This window comes from Eschrichtius robustus, chromosome 15 (genome assembly GCF_028021215.1).
Source record: "Eschrichtius robustus isolate mEscRob2 chromosome 15, mEscRob2.pri, whole genome shotgun sequence".
In the NCBI taxonomy this organism is placed as follows: Eukaryota; Metazoa; Chordata; class Mammalia; order Artiodactyla; family Eschrichtiidae; genus Eschrichtius; species Eschrichtius robustus.
The window spans coordinates 39,722,046-39,743,010 of record NC_090838.1 but is presented as its reverse complement, the minus strand read 5'-3'; the positions used below and the strand labels follow the sequence as shown (position 1 = coordinate 39,743,010).

Sequence of the window (20,965 nt, the reverse complement as noted above, 5' to 3'; positions counted from 1 at the left end):
CATAGCTTTAGAAAAAAAGAGTAAAGAAACACAATAGTCAAAGAGATAATGACTGATAATTTTCCAGAACTGATAAAAGACATAAATTCTCTGATTAAGAAAACACAGCAAATCCAAATAGGAAAAATAAAAAAGAAATCCACTTTTGGACCCAGTGTAGTAGAAGGAACCAATATCTGGGATCAAGACTTGTAAACAATAATAGTGCAAGCCAAAGGACAATGCAACACAATCTTACAGGTACTAAGGAAAAGTAGCGGTCAATGTGGAATTGTACACTCAGATAAAATATCCTTCAAGAACAAGGGTGACACCAAGCGGGGGAAAGCGGGGGTTCGGGGGTAGGATGAATTGGGAGATTGACATATATACACTAATATGTATAAAATAGATAACTAATAAGAACCTGCTGCATAGCACACGGAATTCTACTTCACTCCGCTGTACAGTAGAAACTAACACAACATTGTAAAAACAACTATACCCCAATAAAAAAAAGAACAAGGGTGACATACAGACATTTTCCAACAAACAAAATCTAACAGACTCCCCCCACCAATAAAGGAACTCCTAAAGAATATCCAGGAAGAAGAAATGAACAGCAAAGAAAATGGTAAGCATATGGGCAAATCTTAACACTGACTATAGAGAAATCTAAGGGGTAAAAAAGATAGAACTAAAATATCAGCCAGTAATGAAGAAATATAATCTGACCTAAGGTATTCTAAGGTCCTAGTATTTTGTAGGAGAAGTAAGAAGATGCTGATAACGTTTTTGACTTTGATGAGTTATGTATACACATTTTTTAAAAAAATTTGTGAAGAACTTCAAACCAGTGCATGTGTGATAGGATAGAGGAGGAGCATAGGATAGAGGAGGAGCATAGGATAGAGGAGGGAATATTTAAAACCCAATCAACATAAAATTAAGAAAAAACAGGTAAGGGGAACGAGGAACGATAAGAATCACAAAATAATTTGGTAGAAATAAATCCAAATTGCCACTTTAAAAAAAGAGATTATCAAATTAAACTTTTTTTTTTTTTGGCTGCTTTGGGTCTTTGTTGCTGTGTGCCGGCTTTCTCTAGTCGCTTCGAGCCGGGCCACTCTTCCATGCGGTGCGCAGGCTTCTCACTGCGCTGGCTTCTCTTGTTGCAGAGCACAGGCTCCAGGCACGAGGGCTTCAGCAGTTGTGGCTCATGGGCCTAGTTGCTCCACGGCATGTGGGATCTTCCCGCACCAGGGACTGAACCCACTGCCAGGCAGATTCTTAACAACTGCACCACCCGAGAAGTCCCTATCAAATTTAAAATTTTTTTAATTTTTTAAAAATTTATTTACTTTATTTATTTATTTTTGGCTGTGTTGGGTCTTCGTTGCTGCCGCGGGCCCCCTCCAGTTGCAGGGAGCTGGGGCTACTCCTTGCTGAGGTGCACAGGCATCTCACCACGGTGGCCCCTCTTGTTGCAGCGTGCGGGCTTCAGTAGTTGTGGCACGTGGGCTCAGTAGTTGTGGCTCGTGGGCTCTAGAGTGCAGGCTCAGCAGTCGTGGCACACGGGCTTAGTTGCTCCGCGGCACGTGGGATCCTCCCAGACCAGGGCTCAAACCCGTGTCCCCCGCATTGGCAGGCGGATTCTCAACCACTGTGCTACCAGGGAAGCCCTCAAATTAAATTTTAAAATAAATAAAATCCAGTTATAAGTTTTACCTAAACCAAAAAGACTCACAAAGGATGCGAAAAGATATACCATGCAAAAAACAAAAAAGGACTCTGGCACTGCTTTCTTATTATCAGACAAAATAAATCTGAGGCAAAAAGCATTACATAATAATAGCATTACTATTATTTAAATATCCCTAAGAATGATAAAGGTTCAATTGCCCACACACACAAAATAAATGACAGCTCTGTGCCTTGAAAACATATGAAGCAAAAATGTATTGAATTTATGAAGATATCCACATTTCTCTCAGTAACTCAGCAGATTAAAATTAGCAAGTATCCAGACAATGTGAACAAAACAACTAAAGCTTTATCTAATGGACATATAGAGAACTCTGCAACCAAAATTAGGGAGCACTCATAATCCACAAATACATGGAGAATTTTTATGAAACTGACACATACCAAGCTTGGAAATTTAAAAACTTACTTCTGAACAAAAACTTACTTCTAAACAAATGACAAACCAAAGAACAAATAAATGATAATGGAATAAAGGACTTAAAACTAAGTAAGAAATTGTACCTCGCAAAACGTATAGGATTCAGTTGGCTAAAACACCACATTGAAAGAAAAGTATAATCTTAAGTGCTTACTAAAAAAGAAAAGGCTGGAAAAATAGTGAACGCTCAACTAAAGAGGCTGAAAAGAGACCAAAAATAGATGAAATATATATGTAAGAATGGAAATTAATGAAAAAAAAAAAACCCCAAAGATACAAAAGAGGATTTTAAAGGTCAATTTAGACAAGTTGATTCTCTAAAAAACAGACAAACTATGGAAAGGAAGAAGTGTCAGGGGAGGCACAAACAAATTATATTAAAAATAAACAGGAAATCTATCTGCAAATACAGCAGTCCTTTTAAAAATAATAAGCAATCACTATGAACAACTTTTAGCAATTGGAAAACTCAGAAATATATATCTACTAGAAATATATTCAGAATATAAATAGAACACTTACAACTCAACAACAGAAAGACAACACAACTTAAAAATGAACAAAGGATCTGAAGAGACATTTCTCCAAAGATATAAAATGATCAACAGGGACTTCCCTGGTGGCGCAGTGGTTAAGAATCCGCCTGCCAATGAGGGGACACAGGTTCGAGCCCTGGTCCGGGAAGATCCCACATGCTGCAGAGCAACTAAGCCCGTGCGCCACAACTACTGAGCCTGCGCTGTAGAGCCTGCGAGCCACAACTACTGAGCCCACGTGCCACAACTACTGAAGCCCATGCGCCTAGAGCCCGTGCTCCACAACAAGAGAAGCCAAAGCAATAAGAAGCCCATGCACCACAACGAAGAGTAGCCCCCGCTTGCCACAACTAAAGAAAACCTGTGCACAGCAATGAAGACCCAACGCAGCCAAAAATCAATCAATAAAATTTAAAAATAAAATAAAATGATCAACAAATACATGAAAAGATACTTATCATTAGACACCAGGGAAATGCAAATCAAAACCACAATCAAATACAACTTCATACCAACTAGGATGGCTATTAAAACAACAAAACAAAACCAAAAAAACCCACAGAAAATAACAAGTATTAGCAAGAATGTGGAGAAACTGGAATCCTCATATATTGCTGGTGGGAATGATAAATGGTGCAGGGACTATGGAAAACAGTTTACTGATTCCTCAAAAAGTTAAACATAAAATTATCATATGACTCAGCAATTTCACTCCTAGTTATATACCTAAAAGAACTGAACAAATACTTGTACATGACTGTTCAAAGGAGTACTATTCATAATAGCCAAAAAGTAGAAACAACCTTTAAGTCCATCAACAAGTGACTCGATAAACAAAATGTAGTATATACATATAATGGAATATTATTGAGTCATAAAAGAAGCCAGTCACAAAAGGTCACATATTGTATGATTCTATTTATAAAAAATGTCAAGAATTGGCAAGTCCATAGAGACGAAAAGTAGATTAGTGGTTGCCAGCATCTAGGGAAATTGGGAAAAGTAAGTAACTGCTAATGGGTATGGGTTTTCTTTCAGTGGTAATGAAAATATTTTAGAACTGGTAGTGGTTGCACAACAGTGTAAATGTACTAAATACCAATGAATAACATGCTTTAAATTGGTTAATTTTATGTAAATTCCCCTCCAAAAAATGTAATCACTGGAAAGAAAAGAAAAAAGGAGAAATATATTTATGGATAGAAAGACTCAATGTTGAGAGGGAGGAGATATGGGGATATATGTATACGTATAGCTGATCCACTTTGTTATAAAGCAGAAACTAACACAACATCGTAAAGCAATTATACTCCAAAAAAGATGTTAAATTCACTAATTAATTAATTTTAAAAAAGACTCACTGTTGTAATGATGTTGATTCTCCCCAAGTTAATCATTAAATTAAATGCAATTTCAATCAAAATACTTATAAGACAATATTATTTATAAAGTTTAGAAATAACCAACAGTACATATTAATGAAATATGAAAATATTAATATTAATGAAATGCATGAAATTATAATAAACACCAATTCCAGGATAGCATGTAATTCTGTGGAGGGATGTATGCAAACAGGACTTTATAGTGTGCATACAAATGTTGATTATATTAGTATGACAAGTATTTTATAATCAAAATTTTAAACTTTTAAATACCTCAAAAAGGAGGAAAGTGGATGGAGAAATTAACAGGAGAAAGGATGTGGATAGAAAGAAGGGGAAAGGAAGGAAAAGGGGTGGGAAGAGAGAAGGAAAGAAAAAGGAGTCAAGGCCCAGAGGGGGCCAGACAGAGGAAAGGGGGAAGGTGAAAGTGGGGAAAGATAAGGGGTGAAGGAAAGGGAACAGGAACGAAGAATTCTTCAGGCATCCAGACAGAGCAGATTACCTGGAATGCGGGGATGGGGAGGCGGGCGGGAGGAGAGGGCGGTAGTAAATCAAAGTGATAACAGACATTTCATTAACACTGAATGTCAGAAGATAGTGGTGCATCACAATCAAAGTTTAGGAAAGCTGTAACTATAATAATGAAGATTTGCTCAAGAATAAAGCTGAAAGACAGATATGCTTATCAAGCATGAAATAATTCAAGGACTATAATATCCATCAACATTTCTTTTTTAAAAACCCAAAACACCTGAAAAACAGATCTAGCCAAATAAAAATGGAATCAAGCATTTTAAAGCTAGGAATGAGGAAGCCATGGTAAAAGGACATGGTAAGCACTGAATCCATTTACATATAAACATGAACATTAAACAACCTGGAAATTGGAATTAAGGCTACAGACATGTTGTGCATGTTTTAGACCTGGCCAGTGTAAAAATATAACTATTAAAAACCAAGAGGTATGAAGGGAGTTCTATAGAAGCACATACAAGAGTGGTTAACTGCTCAACTTTCAGAGCAGGTAATTAATACTCCAAAATTGAAACATGTCCTTCAAAGAAATCTCCAATCTCCTCATATTTTTTCTAATGTAAGTTTCTTTAACCTATGTTTTAGATTATTTTCCCTCTCTTATGGTGAAAAATTATTCATTTGAAGTTCAACAATTCCCTCCCATAATTTTTTTTTTCTGTTACACTGAAAACCATTAGGTTGGATCCTTTTAAAATTAGAAGTTACTTCTATAGTATGAGCTCGTTTCTCTATCTATGCATCTGTCTGTACATAACCATAAAAAGACCATTAGCTGTACCATTAGCTGTGTCTCAATGGAGGCACTACTAGGATTTTGAGTGGGACAATACTTTATTGTAAGGGACTAAAACACAAAATTTCAACATCTGTCCTCTAAACCTTCAATACTGCCCATACTTGAGAAAAGACTAAATGTTAGTTATTTCTGGGTGGTAGATGTGGAGGATTATTTTTAACTACCATCTCTCTACCTTTCTGCATCGTGTGAATGCTATTTTATATAGGTATCAGTTTTACAAAAACAGTGTTTTGTTTTTTATAGGACAACTGTAAGAAAAAATGTCAACATTTTGACAGTTAATTCTAGATGGAAGAATATGAATACTTCCGTTTTTTGTATTTCTTTTTCGTTTCCAAGTACAAAAACTTTAAAGTATTCATATTTAATTTAAAGTTATAGTTAATTTAAAGTTATAAAGTATGTTTATAACTTACATATACTTATACAATAATGATATAGTTGTATGAGGATTATTCAATTGTGGCTTTTTAAAAACTATTTCAATTTCTTCTGTCCCAGTATTTTCAATAAAAATTTATCTAAAGTCATTACTTTTCCAATAGTAGATGAAATATCAGTAATAAGTGTATGTGAAAACTAAGATTCAAAGATAAAATGGTCCAAATACATATAGAAAGGTTTAAAATTTAATACATCTCACTGAACCACCCAATAAACAAATATTGTTTACATTTTTGTGAAAAGTCATTGTTTTTTTTGAACCCTGTCTTGGGGTAGTTTTGTTCTACATCTACTTCAAAAATGGAAAACCTTTCTATAAGATTTATGGAAAGCAGCCACAAAAAACACCCAATGCATTTATATAAAAAGCTAAGCCTAGGAAAAAATAAAAATTAACCCAGCCACTCATATAAATGACTGCTCCTCTCATCACATGAATTCCTAAGTGCGCAGGTAGAAAATATGAGATCATACATGAAACGACTGATATCCTCTTGAGGTTTTCTCAAAGTGGTTCTGAGTCATGTAATTGAAATGCCTAAATTCACTACAAATATCTACAATGACAGTGAAGGGTTGAATTCACCTCATAACCTGAGCTAAGTTTAAAAGTCTGTAACTGAGAATAAAGACAGAATCTTAGGAGACACTCCTGGTGGTCTTACAACAGTTATTTCCCTCCTTCTCCCTTCCCAGTAGTGCTCTTACTTTGTGTATCTCCAACTAGAGAAATAACCTACCCCTTGTATCTTAGGCCAAACATCACATTCTATTTCTCTGGCCACAATCATTGCTTAAATAGTCCCATCAAGGCAAACTTCAGGACTCTTTCTTGGAATACGGCATGAACTGCTACTGGTAGGTAGCCATCCTAGAGCCAAAAGAGGAACCAGCCTTAGGTCAAAATTTAAATCACAAAAAAATAGAAGAGATCAAGAAATTAGGTCCTTTGGATGGCCTCACAGAGCTGCTGAATAAAGCAACTCTAAATAAAGCCTACCATATCTCTAGACTTAAAATTTCATGAGCCAAGGTGTATTGAGAGTTTAGATTACCTGCAAAAATAAAGAGTCCTAATTGATATTAAGTTTAACCACAAATAATCTACTCAGAAAATTTTTAAAAAGCAAACCCATAACTCACATCTTACTGGCACAGTGCTTATGTTGAAGGGGTCCACAACATGTCACTGTGGCATAAAAATTATATTGAGATGAAAGCATGAGAGTAGACTTTGTTTCTGAACTCTCTTAAAAGCAGAGCCTCCCCAAAGAACTCAATTGTCCTTAAGTCCTTTCCCAGGGAGTTTCACAACCAGGGAAGTCAAAACTATCATATCTTCCATCTTTTCTCCAAAGAGCTCATTTATCTTTCCTAAAAGCCATTTGTTTTCCAACAAGGGCCTTTTCTCCCACTCCCCTTCCCCTAATATTCCCAAATGCTAACAGCTTCCCTGAGTCACATTTTTCTGTGAACTCAAAGTCTGTTCTCTTGCTAATTTTTTTTTGGTCAGTTTAATTAGCAGTCCCCCAAACAATGAACCTAAGAAAGGAGAAGAAAAGTTTTTCTTCCCCTACAAAGTTAACTACTTAATATTCTACTTTCAGATTTAAAAACTGGGGCTTGTCTATCTAAAATGACAGCAATGAAATTAGGACAAATGACCTCTTCTTTTTCAGTCTATATCCGACCAATTATTGCACTGCTTACCTTCCCAATCCACTCTTCCCAGACATTTATAAAATCTTATAATGCTCTAATCCCATAGCATCATTCAAGAATTAACACTGACTAGTATTTTACAGTCACAGCAAATTCTACTTTAACAGATATGTGTCAAGTATTTCAGATCGAAGTAAAAATCCTTAACCCACAATAAGGATAATACAATGGAGTTGAAGAAAGAACACCAGGCTGTTAACATTGTTCACCTGAAAAGAGGGAAGGAAAAATATCAAGGACGGCCATTTTTGACTCTGTATTTCTTTCCATCATTTTGTTTCACTTGTTCTAATACTATGTGTTCCATTTATAAGTAGAAAAGCACCAAATAAAGAAAAACACTTTAAAAATTTATATCTCGGTATTTTAAATATCTTTCTGGAAAACTACCCACAAGCACACTAACCTACAAGTAAATGAAAAAGACTGCCCTATCACTGACAAAATATTACCAGAAAAGAAGCATTTATACCTACACACACATAGACGACACACACACACACACACACACACTCACACACATTCACGTGCTTCTAAAATCCAAAGAGCACAGAGTTTAAACATCTGGATACTGCTGCTCCCTTCTTCCCAACAGGTGAGGATGTGGCCTTACCTGTGATTGGGCAGAGTTGGATATTTGTAAACATTCCTTTAAATGAAAGCAAGTAAATGTGTAGCTCTTGATGGTTAACAAAAACTCTGACTAAAATAGAGGGGTGGGAAAGCAAGAATTGAACTTTTCCATGTCATTATACCTATTTACACACTTGAAGGAACCCAGAGGCCAGGCAAAGCTCTGATGAAATGCTGCAGTTGATTTTGCCCTTTGTGGCCAGCTTTATTAGAAACTTCTAAGTTGCTATCTCCATGCCTTAATATATTGTGGGTCTCAAACTTAATCATGTATCAGAAGCACCTGGTGGGCTTGTTAAAACAGATTGCTGGGCTCCCAATGATCTAAAAGTTGTGCACCCAAAATCATTCCACTAATAGCAACATTACAGAGGAAACAAGAGCTAAAACACAAGTTTTCCTAAACAAAGGATGAACGATGCAAGTTTTCTGACTGCTTAACCTACAAGTAAATGGAAAAGATTGCCCTATCACTGACAAATTACCAGAAAAGAAGCATTTATACCTACACACACACACGTGCTTCTAAAATCCAAAGAGCACAGAGTAAACGGGGTTTAATTTCTTTAAATCTCAGTTAATGATCCAGTAAAAACAAAATAAATCAACATCATATATGGCAAATGTTAACTCCACTTAATCCAGTTATCAAGAAGAATGCAAAGGATCTAACTATTCTTTAATAAGAATAATGTAAGCACATATTCCTTGCATGATCATGTTTAACAGGAAAGTTAGTGTAGAAAATTTCAAAATATTAGTATTTAGAGTCATGGTTAACTTTTTAGTATACAACTACTCAGGAGATACACCCATACTCTAACCTCCTCCCCCAAAGACTTTCCCTACGTGGAAAATAAAACAAGAGAAGCTGACTTCTCTTATGTTCCATATTTACCTCTATACCCTTCCCTTTTCCAGTGACTATAACTTTCCTTCTCTCTTGGAATTAAAACAAAACTCAGCTTGCATATGTGAAATCTTTTATTTATGAAATTTCCTTTAACCAGACCACTTATGCCCAATATTCACTTCCTCTGTTAATCTTTCTTAATTTTTGTCCACTGAAATGATAATTAAAAAAAAGTTTAGAAACCTTTTCCCATCACTTAATCTTACATCCACTGTCTCAAAGGTGCCTTACAAAAGTACCAAAATTAAATACTAAAAAGAGAAATCTGGAAAGTTTTCTGATGTGCCTTTGCTTTTCAAAACTATTCTGCTGCTTGTTTTAAAGAGTATATTGCATACCTGATCCATATCTAAAGTTGTTTCTATCATTTCCTGAAACTTGGAGAAATCAGAACGAAGATCAATAAGAGGAGTCACAAAAACTGCCAACAACAATGCCTGATGTTTTCCTAAAAGAAAGCAAAAAGTAAATAAATAAATAGGTCCTATATTAAAAATACAAAACTACAAATCATGAAACTCTGCGATAATGAGCAGCCTTTGATCCCAAAAGCACAAACTGTGTAGCAGATCTCTGAAGTTACTACTTACTCAGGTATCTTAATTCAAATGTGTTTAGTACTTATATAGTAAGGGAGATGATCTGGCACTCAAAGTTTCCGACTAATAAAACACTGCCTGCCCTGCATGTCTGTTAATCTCCTTCAGAAGAGGTACTATAGATGCAGAAACGTGACATTAATTACAACCAAATGAATAGCATTTCTTTTTAGATTTAATAACACAAAGTTGAAGTCATTAAAATAAAATATCTAACTTACCTTATAAATCCCTAATTTCCATTAATAATACAGTGTTCCAATTAACAGAGGTTAAATCAAGCCACAAGTAAATGGAACTTCGCTTGATGCTGTTTAAGAGCACATGCTGGGGAATTATGTGAGGAGAAGTAAGTGAAGCAACAGAGTCTATAGTGTGAAAGGCATGAGTAGAGAGACCTGGAAGCCAATCCCTGCTCTGGTATCTACTGGCTCTGTGATCTGGAGCCTCCTTTTCCTTGTCTATTACAACGGGAGTAATAATAACAGCTACCTAGAAGATGAATAAATAAGACAACTATACTTAGTATATATACAGTAGTTGACACAATAGAAGCTCAGCAATAGTTACCACGCATTATTATTGGTTATAATACAAGGATTTTCTTCTGATCTCCAATAAATTCCCTTAGGAGAATGCTGCAAGTGATCTCTAGCATACTGCATTTCACTCCAAAGCAATAATTCCCAACATTTTCCAGACGTATTGATAGCTCTTGATTGAGAAAATGATGAAAACGTTATGATGGCAGTCAGTAAAACTACTGTGAGAATTCATATTTTATTATTAATCACAACAGCATCGAGACATATTTAGAAAATAGTACATATGTGTGAAACATTATTTAGACAGTCTATAAACAACACTTTGCCCACATAATGTCTGTTGTGCTACAATGCCTGGTTCTTTATTCTGAATTAGCTCATATGGTATTGGTAAAAAGGGGAATGATGGCAGCAAAACATGGTGGTGGCACTGGTTCACAAATGATTTTTCCCCCAGCCCATTAATGTTTTGAAGAGATCAAGGGAAAGCTTTCACACAATTAAGAGTAAGCTTAGCAACATACAAAGACCTCAGAGTAGCTGGCTTAATGACCATTATACTTTCCACTACGTTAAGATATGTGGAAAGGCTGAGTACAGATGAAGAGTACAAAAACATCTGCCACTGTTTAAAAAGAAATTTTTTATTTAACTGAATTCTATATACCCTGGTTCAGATTTTTAACTTTGTTGAAAGTGACATTTGAAGCAAATGCCCTCAAAGGGCATCTCAAAGGAGGAAATGAGCCCCAGACTTTAAAGCTGCAAAGAGTCACTTGATGCTGGCTACAAATGCAATGGAGATTTACGCAGGCTATTGTTCTTATTAAAGGTTGTTAATGCTTTTGTCATTAATCACTTAAAATTTTTCATATATTTTGAGGTCTACCTTATCTCTATTTTTTTCTGTAAGTTCTGTTTTCTAGCACATGACTTTGAAGAAGGTAAGGTTTTCCAAGAAAACACAAGTAGTATTATTACAGAAGTACCTGTATAAACTTCAGAACATGTCCTCTAGCCCCTCACACACAAAGGCCCACCTTGCTGCAGCTCTTCTCAGAGTTAAAGTCCCTTCCTCTGGGCTTTCCTGGTAGCACAGTGGCTGAGAATCTGCCTGCCAATGCAGGGGACACGGGTTCGAGCCCTGATCTGGGAAGATCCCACATGCCACGGAGCAAATGGGCCCATAAGCCACAACTACTGAGCCTGCGCGTCTGGAGCCTGTGCTCCCAACAAGAGAGGCCGCGATAGTGAGAGGCCCGCGCACCACGATGAAGAGTGGCCCCCGCTCGCCGCAACTAGAGAAAGCCCTTGCACAGAAACAAAGACCCAACAAAGCCAAAGATAAATAAATAAATTAATTAATAAAATTGTGCAATCTTTAAAAAAAAAAAGTCCCTTCCTCTGCTCACTTGTTCCATATCCCGCAAGCCTTCACTAGCATCTTGAATTCCTTCCCCTACTTGTAATTTGTACTGAGCCCCAGTTGGCAATTTCCAACTGGGTTTTTTTTTCCCCCAATTGGTTATGGTTTTAATTAAAAATAACAGCTCTACTGAGATATAATTCATATACCAAACAATTCTCCATTTTAAAGTGTACGATTCAATGGTTTTTAGTGTATTCACAGATTTGTGCAACCCTCGTCACAATCAATTTTCAAACTCTGTCACTGCCCTCAAAAGAGACAAGGAGGGCTTCCCTGGTGGCGCAGTGGTTGAGAGTCTGCCTGCCAATGCAGAGGACACGGGTTCGAGCCCTGGTCTGGGAAGATGCCACATGCCGCGGAGCAACTAGGCCCGTGGGCCACAACTACTGAGCCTGCGCGTCTGGAGCCTGTGCTCCGCAACACGAGAGGTCACGATAATGAGAGGCCCACGCACTGCGATGAAGAGTGGCCCCCGCTCGCCGCAACTGGAGAAAGCCCTCGCACGGAAACGAAGACCCAACACAGCCATAAATAAATAAATAAATTAAAAAAAAAAAAAAAAAGAAACAAGGAATCCTGTACCCATTAGCAGTAACTTACAATTTCCTTCCAACCTCCTGCCACTCCTCCGAGCCTAGGCAATCACTAATCCACCTTCTGAATCTATAAATTTGCCTATTCTGGTCTTTTCATATAAATGGATCACACTATATTGTGACGGCTTTTTTTCACTTAGCATAATGTTTTCAAGGTTCATCCATGTTGTATCATGCATCAGTACTTCCTTACTTTTGACTGAGGAACAATATACCATTGTATAGATACGCCACATTTTATTTATTCATTCATCAATTGATGGGCACCATTGGGTTTTTTTTTTTTTTAAATCATTTTTGGTTTATTTCTAGTAACAAAATAACATACTTTTCAGTACGATTGTTTTTAATTACAGAAATACAGAAACTAAAATAAAATCTTAATAATACTATTACCTAAAAATATGGAACGCTTCACGAATTTGCGAGTCATCCTTGAGCAGGGGCCATGCTAATCTTCTCTGTATCATTCCAATTTTAGTGTTATGTGCTGCCAAAGCGAGCACCACCCATTGGGTTTTGATAAACTCCATCTTCCACTAGTTACCACAACCTAAAAAGCCTTACATGATCTATCCCAGGGTCTTAAACAAAGGTCCATAGATCCTTGAATTCAAGGTAGTACATAAACAAAGAAGAGAAGTAAATCCCATCTTCATTTTCTCTAACCTCTAACTGGAATCAAGCATTTTCTTCCATTGTTAATGTAAGTAATAAACCACAGTAGTATCATCAGTACTTGTATCTTTGTCATCAATTAAAATTCCAGATATATTTTCATATCATATTATAGTTTTTGGAGATAACTTTAACATTTAAACTCATTAGTTCAAAATTAAAGAAGTTTGAACTTCACTCAGATCATGTTATTTAATGCATTAATAAAAAGGACTTATTTCTCAAGAATTTCTTTTATATTTTGATAAGTGTATTTCAATATAATTGGCTTCCTATTTAACTCTATGTGTTTTATTTTATGCATTTAAAAACGCTACTCTGACAAGTGGTTCATAGACTTTATTGGAAGCCAAAAGGGTCCACAGCACGAAAAATGTTAAGAACCTTGGATAGGCCTCACCTCTCTGGCCTCACCTCCTAACAAGCACCCTTATTCTCTATCTCTATGCTTGACAACCCTAGCTTCCCTTCACTCCTTCAACAAGTCAAGCTGTAGGCACTTATACTAGCTGGCCCCACTAACCTCCCCTAGATCTTAACAGTGAGCTCTTTGTCATCATTTGAGATTCACCTGAGACAGCAATTCCATAGAGAGGCCATCCTTGACCACCATATCCAGCATCTTCCTGGCCCAGCCAAGTCACATCAAAATATTATGCTTTCTTTGTTGTACTTACTACTCTTTGAAATTCTTGCTCATTTATTTATCTCTCTCTTCCCTTCCACTATTACTGAACCTCCATAAGAAGGACCTTATCTGTCATATCTACCATTGTAGTTCCCAGAACAATGCCTGGCACAAAGTAGGCAATCGATAACTCTATGCTGAATGAATGACTTTCTGAAGGGAGCAAGGGACTAATGAAGCAACCGATCACTGGTCATTAGTTCTGATACACGCAACACTCACCTAGGAAAAATACAAAAGATCACATTGGGAAATAACTGTTAGCTTCTTCTTCTTTTTTTTTTTTTAATAATTTTTATTTTGTGGCCCCGGCATGCAGGATCTTAGCTCCCTGACCACGGATCGAACCTGCGTCCCCTGCAGTGGAAGCACAGAGTCTTAACCACTGGACTGCCAGGGAAGTCCCTGTTAACTCCTTAAATGCATCAAAATGTGGAATATCTAAGCAATCAAATTCAATAATTTCTCTAAGAACTCCAGATTCATTGTCAGCCCCTAAAGATTCATTTATAACTCGCTGAAGATTTCATTTTTGAGAATGCTGCTGAATACGCAATGGAGAAAAGACAATCTTCTTCAATAAACAGTGCTGGGAAGATTGGATATTCACATGTAAAAGAATGAAACTAGACCCTTATCTTGCACCACTTACAAAAAATTAACTTGAAATGGATTAAATACTTAAATTTGTTAAGGCCTGAAAACATGGGGGAGGGACTTGGCTGGTGGTCCAGTAGTTAAGAATCCATCTTCCAATGCAGGCGACGTGGGTTCGATCCCTGGTGGGGGAACTAAGATCCCACAGGCCGCAGGGCAACTAAGCCTGAGCGCTCTAGAGCCCGCGTGCCGCAACAAAGAACCCACACACCGCAATGAAAGATCCCACATGCCACAACGAAGACGCTGCATGACACAACTAAGACCCAACACAGCCAAATAAATAAATAAATATTTTTTTTAGAAAAAAGAAAACATGGGGGAGAAGCTCCTTGACATGGGTCTTGGCAATAATTTTTTGGATATAACACCCAAAGCACAAGTAATAAAATTAAGAATAAACGAGTGGGACTACATCAAACCAAAAAGCTTCTGCACATCAAAAGAAACAATCAACAAAGTGAAAAGCCAACCTATGGAAGGGGAGAAAATATTTGCAAAACATTTATCTGATAAGGCACTAATATCCAAAATAGATAAAAAACTAACAACACAACTCAATAGCAAAAAACCCCCAATTAATCCAATTTAAAAATGGACAAAAGACATGAATAGACATTTTTCTAAAGAAGATATATGAATGGCCAACAGGTACCTGAAGAGATGCTCAACATTAGGGAAATGCAAATCAAAACCACAATGAGATAACACTTCATGCCTGTTAGAATGGTCATCATCAAAAAGACAAGAGAACAAATGCTCGTGAGGATGCAGAGAAAAGGGAACACTTGAGCACTCCTGGTGGGACTGTAAACTGGTACAGCCACTATGGAAAACTGTGTATAGAGGAGCCTCAAAAAATTAAAACTAGAACTGCCATATGATCCAGAAATTCCACTCCTGGGAATATAACCAAAGAAACCCAAAACACTAACTTGAAAAGGTATCTGCACCTCCCATGTTCACAGCAGCATTATTTACAATAGCCAAGATATGGAAACAACCTAAGTATCCATCGATGGATAAAGGGATAAAGAAAATGTGGCGTGCGCGCACACACGTGCACACACACAAAGACACACACACACACACACACACAAAATGGAATATTATTCAGCCATTAAAAAAAAAAGGAAATACCACCATTTACAACAACATGAATGGACCTGGAGGGCATTATGCTAAGTGAAATAAGTCAGAGAAAGACAAACACTTTGTTTTTTTAAATAAATTTATTTATTTATTTAATTTTGGCTACGTTGGGTCTTCATTGCTGCACGCGGGCTTTCTCTAGTTGCAGTGAGCAGGGGCTACTCTTTGTTGTGGTGTGTGGGCTTCTCATTGCAGTGGCTTCTCTTGTTGCAGAGCACGGGCTCTAGGCATGCGGGCTTCAGTGGTTGTGGCCCCAGGCTCAGTAGTTGTGGCTTGCGGGCCCTAGAGCACAGGCTCAGTAGTTGTGGTGCTTGGGCTTAGCTGCTCCATGGCATGTGGGATCTTCCTGGACCAGGGCTCAAACCCGTGTCCCCTGCACTGGCAGGCGGATTCTTAACCACTGCACCACCAGGGAAGTCCAGAAAGACAAATACTTTATGATCTCACTTATACGTGAAATCTTAAAACAACAACAACAACAAAAACAACTCATAGTTAAAGGGATCAGATTTGTGGCTGGGAGGGGAGGGGGATTGGAGGAAGGTGGTCAAAAGCTACAAACTTCTAGTTACAAGATAAATAAGCACTAAGGATATAATGCACAGCATGACGACTATAGTTAACACTGCTGTATGATACGTATGAAAACTGTTAAGAGAGTAAGTAAATCCTTAGAATTCTCATCACAAGGAAAAATTTTAAAAGAATGCTGCTATGTGCCTCAGAAACTGCTGCAACGTTTAGGTCAATAAGCATAAGTACTTACACTACTGTAACAACCCAAAGCATAATTTAATCACTATCAAACATTTCATCATCATTTACTATGATAAAAATTATAACAAATTTCAGGATAAACTGAAAGCCCATGAGTCTATCAAGAGTAAGTGGTTCAGGGACTTTCCTGGTGGTCCAGTGGTTAAGAATCCGCCTTGCAATGCAGGGGACGCAGGTTCGATCCCTGGTCAGGGAACTAGGATCCCACATGCCGTGGGGTAACCAAGCACGTGAGCCACAACTACCGAGCTCATGCGCCGCAACTACTGAGCCTGCATGACACAACTAGAGAGAAGCCCACGCACCGCAATGAAATATCCCGCATGCTGCAACGAAGACTCCGCGTGCAGCCACTAAGACCCGATGCAGTCAAAAATAAATAAATAAATAAATATTTAAATACTAAAAAAACAAAAAAAAAGAGTAAGTGGTTCATTAAATATACTCCTGGAATGATGCCCAGGCCAGCTTCTAAATCTAAGCCTTAACTGGTGTATTAACACCAGTTTGGGGACTTGTTTTCTCCATCTTGCCTATGTTCATGCCACTTAATCATAGACTGAGAAATACTATGGAGACTATCCTTAGTTAATTTAGAAAGGTTAATTTTCAGGGGAATTCTCTGGCGGTCCAGTGGTTAGGACTCAGCGCTTTCACTGCTGGGGCCCGGGTTCAATCCCTGGTCAGGGAACTAGGAGCCCGCAAGCCGCACGGCTACTTGTCAAGTGGCAAAAACACCAATGAAAACCACCTTGGCGTGTGCACTGCCCCAAAATAAAATGTTGCACTTTCTTGATATACCACTTCAGAACTCTCCTTTTATGACATCTATCAAAATTATATTTTTGTGTGATTATTTGTCTAATGTCTGTTTCTCTCACATGCTATAAGGGCAGAGACTGTTTTGGGGTCCTATCACAGCCTCAGCAGCTAGCAGTGTCAGGAACACAGTGAGTACTCCCAAGTGTTTGCTAAACCTTCTCGCTGTTTCTGCTTCTCCCTTATCTTCTCTAACAACCTCTGGATACCAGTCCTTTGTTATGATGTAAGCAATGAATTAATCAATTTTTGCTAACATACCTTTATTAGTATAGACACTAAAGTAAAATAAAGAACACCGTAAGCTTTCAGGACCTCTTAAATAACAATGGTAAGACAAAGCATCTTGAACTCCTAGCACCATCATTCATCATTAAGTACTTTCCCATTCTTTTACTGCTTTTCAGTTTCCTTTCTGACACATTCTCTCTCCTACACTAAGTGGTATTTTCTCATTCTCCCAAAAGAAGTTTCTGAAGGCCTATTACATGTCAGAAGTTGGGCTGGAATACTTGTTCCTTGGGGACATACCGTACACTCAGGTGTCGGGGAGAGATGACACAGTCATTAAACTAATTACAAAGAAGGATGGCAAGTATAATGACAGGGAAATACAGGGTGCTTTGGAAACACATAACCAGGACAGGAGTGTACTCAAATGTAGGAACAAGGTAGGCCTACCCAAAGAAATGACTTTGAAGGTGAAAATCTAAAGATGAAGACAACAAAGCCAGGTGAGACAGGAAGGGATAAATGTCTGACTCTAAAGGAACAGCACATACAAAGGCCAATGAGTGTGCAGTATATGTGAGATCCAGAGGATGTTCAAGTTCACTTGAACAGATGCAAAAAACAAATACAGTTTGTTTTTTCAAACTGCAGACTTTTCTCCATCATAAAATTAATTTAATAAATCTTAGCATTTTTCAGTGAAAAAATTGAAAAATGTCAAAGTACACTGTATTGTTGGTTCAATTTTACATATTATTTCAGTTTATATAATTAATTATATAATTATTTCAGTTTTTATATATACCGTGTATACATGTTGTTAAAAACAAGACAACAGGCCCCAAATGGAGTCGCTTATGCTAAGCCCCATGTCACCAAATCGAGGCTTACCTTAATTACAGTTTTGGCTCTCCCAGAAATGGAATCTTAAACCAGCCAATCAGGAATCACCTGATCAGCACCAGTTAGGTAATACACCTGATAGACCCCTACAATCCCCTAAAGGAAAGTAACCTTACAATAACCAACCCGCTTTTTATAACTTCCTTGTTTCAGCTCCCTTCTGCCTATGAATGTCTTTCATTTTGTACAGCTCTAGAGAGCTCCTTTCTATCTCCTGGATGGGATGCTGCCCAATTCATGAATTGTTCATTAAAGCCAGTAAGATCTTTAAAATCCACTCAGTTGAATTTTGTTTTTTAACACTGCATAGACACACCCATGGGTATGCACTAAGTCAAATGAAAATGTATTATCTTACTGTGAGACAAGGTCAAAAATGTCTGAGAAACACTGGCAATGAGTCCTAGGAGGGAAAGGAAAGACAGAGAGATAGGCAGAGGCAACAATTTATGAGGGGCCTGTCAAACCCCAAAACAGTCTTGTCTCTGCCCTTATGGCATGTGAGGGAAACAGACATTAGACAAGTAATCGCACAAAAATATAAGGCAGTGAAATATAAAGGCAGTGAATATATAAAGGCAGTGAAAAACCCCTGAAGGGTTAACAACACATTTATATTTTTATTTATAAATATATTTACATATTGAGAAAGACAGTTGGCTGAAGCAAAGAGAAAGGATTAGAAAGAGCCAAGACAAGAGATAGTAAAAGCATTAGGAGGCTGACAGTAGTTCAGGTAAGAAATGCTATAGCCTGGACTAGGGTGCTGGCAGCGGGATGGAAAGGTGTCCGAGGTGAAGAATATATATGATGCGATACCAATAGGACTTGGTGACTGAGTGAATGCAAAGAGGGAGAGGCAACAGTTAAGGCTGATTCCCAAGGCTTAGACCACTGGGTAGATAATGGGGCCATTTACTGAGAGAGAGAACACCAAAAGCAGAGTTTAGAGAGAGGAATTCAGAGTAGACTTTGAAACGTGGACCCATATGAGAAATCCTCAGTCAGAATTCCCATTTGGTGATAATCAGGTAGTCCGACCAGCAGCGGTCCACTTTAGTCAGACCATGACTTCCCTAGCTCATCAGAATATCAGCCCACCATTCTGCCTCATTATCTGTAATCTGACGGGCCCCTTCAGGCACGAGCTTGCAATGCCTGGTCTTACTCACCACAGGCAGACACCAACCACACCACAGGCCCCCAACTTCCCACCACGAGAAGACTTTCCCAGATCTGTGTCTGGCAAAGTCGAGGTTGCTGGGTAAATTGGCTGTAATTGCACCTAAATTATTGATGCTCACTGGTAAACGTCTTCTCTCTCATTTACATTTTATTTAATGTAACTGAGAAGTAACTGGAAACGGCTGGCAAAATAATTAAGAAAAAGACACTAAGATTTTCTAATCAAGTTAAATGAGCAAGTGACACTAAAATAAAAATGAACTATAGGAGAGTTCTGGGTAACAGATATGAGGTGCCTCCCTACACGTGTCCTCCCGACACTAACTCAGGTCCAAGGCCTACCACTAGTCACAAATCTGCTGAATCAGACTTTCCAAATAGAATACGACAGGAAAAACCAACCTAAAGTCTAAATTAATTATCAAGTTAGTATTAACATCCTTGTTCTAGTAAGTATTTTGGTAAATGGTAATAAAAAGACATGAGTTTCAATTAACAAAGATTTAAAAATTTATTCTATGCCCATGTTCTCTTGACTAATTTAACGTAATTTCCTTGTATTATTAACTCCAACCTAGAAGTTTTATGAAGTACAATTAAACTTTATCTGACCCTTTAAATATATTTATGAAATGGATTTAAAAATTCACATAAGGGGCTTCCCTGGTGGCGCAGTGGTTGAGAATCTGCCTGCTAATGCAGGGGACACGGGTTCGAGCCCTGGTCTGGGAAGATCCCACATGCCGCGGAGCAACTAGGCCCGTGAGCCACAACTACTGAGCCTGCGCGTCTGGAGCCTGTGCTCCGCAACAAGAGAGGCCACGATAGGGAGAGGCCCGCGCACCGCGATGAAGAGTGGCCCCCGCTTGCCGCAACTAGAGAAAGCCCTCGCACAGAAACGAAGACCCAACACAGCCAAAAATAAATTAATTAATTAATTAATTTTTTTAAAAAAGTGAATAAAACTTTAAAAAAAAAAAATTTCACATAAGTGGAAAAAAGGCTAGCAAGATGCTGCTAATGAAAGTTTACAGTATTCACACAAATATGAGGCTGGAGCCAAAACACTACCAAATTAGCAAAGAAGCCAACAGTTGAAGTGCAGTCAATCATGGTAAAAGATAAAATAATTCAATCGCTCTGAATAACAACCTTTAGCACAAGGGCATCTCCGTTATTCCTCCACCACCAACAGCCGCCCTATAGTTTTGGCCTCTTATCCTCCCTCATGGCCCCTGCCCTCTCTTCCTTTTCAGATTCTTGGGTCACGTCATCCCTTTTGTTGAGCACAGCCACCTGTTTCCGTTCCGTCATTTGCAGGTAATACTTTCTCTGACAATATACCTCATTTTCCTTTTTTACTATTGTCATTTTGACAAAACAGTAATTTTCTTTCCTATGCTGACTTTCTCTTCTGATTCCACTGATTAGTTATGAGTATCATTTTACACCATGCTAGTCTCTGTGAGATAACAGAAAATGTACTGGTCTCTGCTCCTGGTTCCTGACACAGAGTTCCTAAAACCCTTGTAATTTCCTAAGTGATAAGAGCACTAGGAGCAACTCTTGTTCT

General features: G+C 37.9%; 1 protein-coding gene and 1 non-coding gene across 2 annotated transcripts in view; both read right to left on the bottom strand.

Annotated features, from left to right (window-relative positions):
* MSH2 (mutS homolog 2) overlaps positions 1 to 20,965 on the bottom strand; it is a 73,531-nt gene that overhangs the window by 18,604 nt on the left and 33,962 nt on the right. The window contains exon 8 of the mRNA XM_068564010.1: positions 9,472 to 9,581. Within this exon, the coding sequence (XP_068420111.1) occupies positions 9,472 to 9,581 (110 nt within the window). The remainder of the gene's footprint in view (positions 1 to 9,471; positions 9,582 to 20,965) is intronic.
* LOC137778204 (U6 spliceosomal RNA) lies at positions 12,701 to 12,808 on the bottom strand. Its single transcript, XR_011076784.1, has one exon. It is a non-coding gene; the product is annotated as a U6 spliceosomal RNA (small nuclear RNA).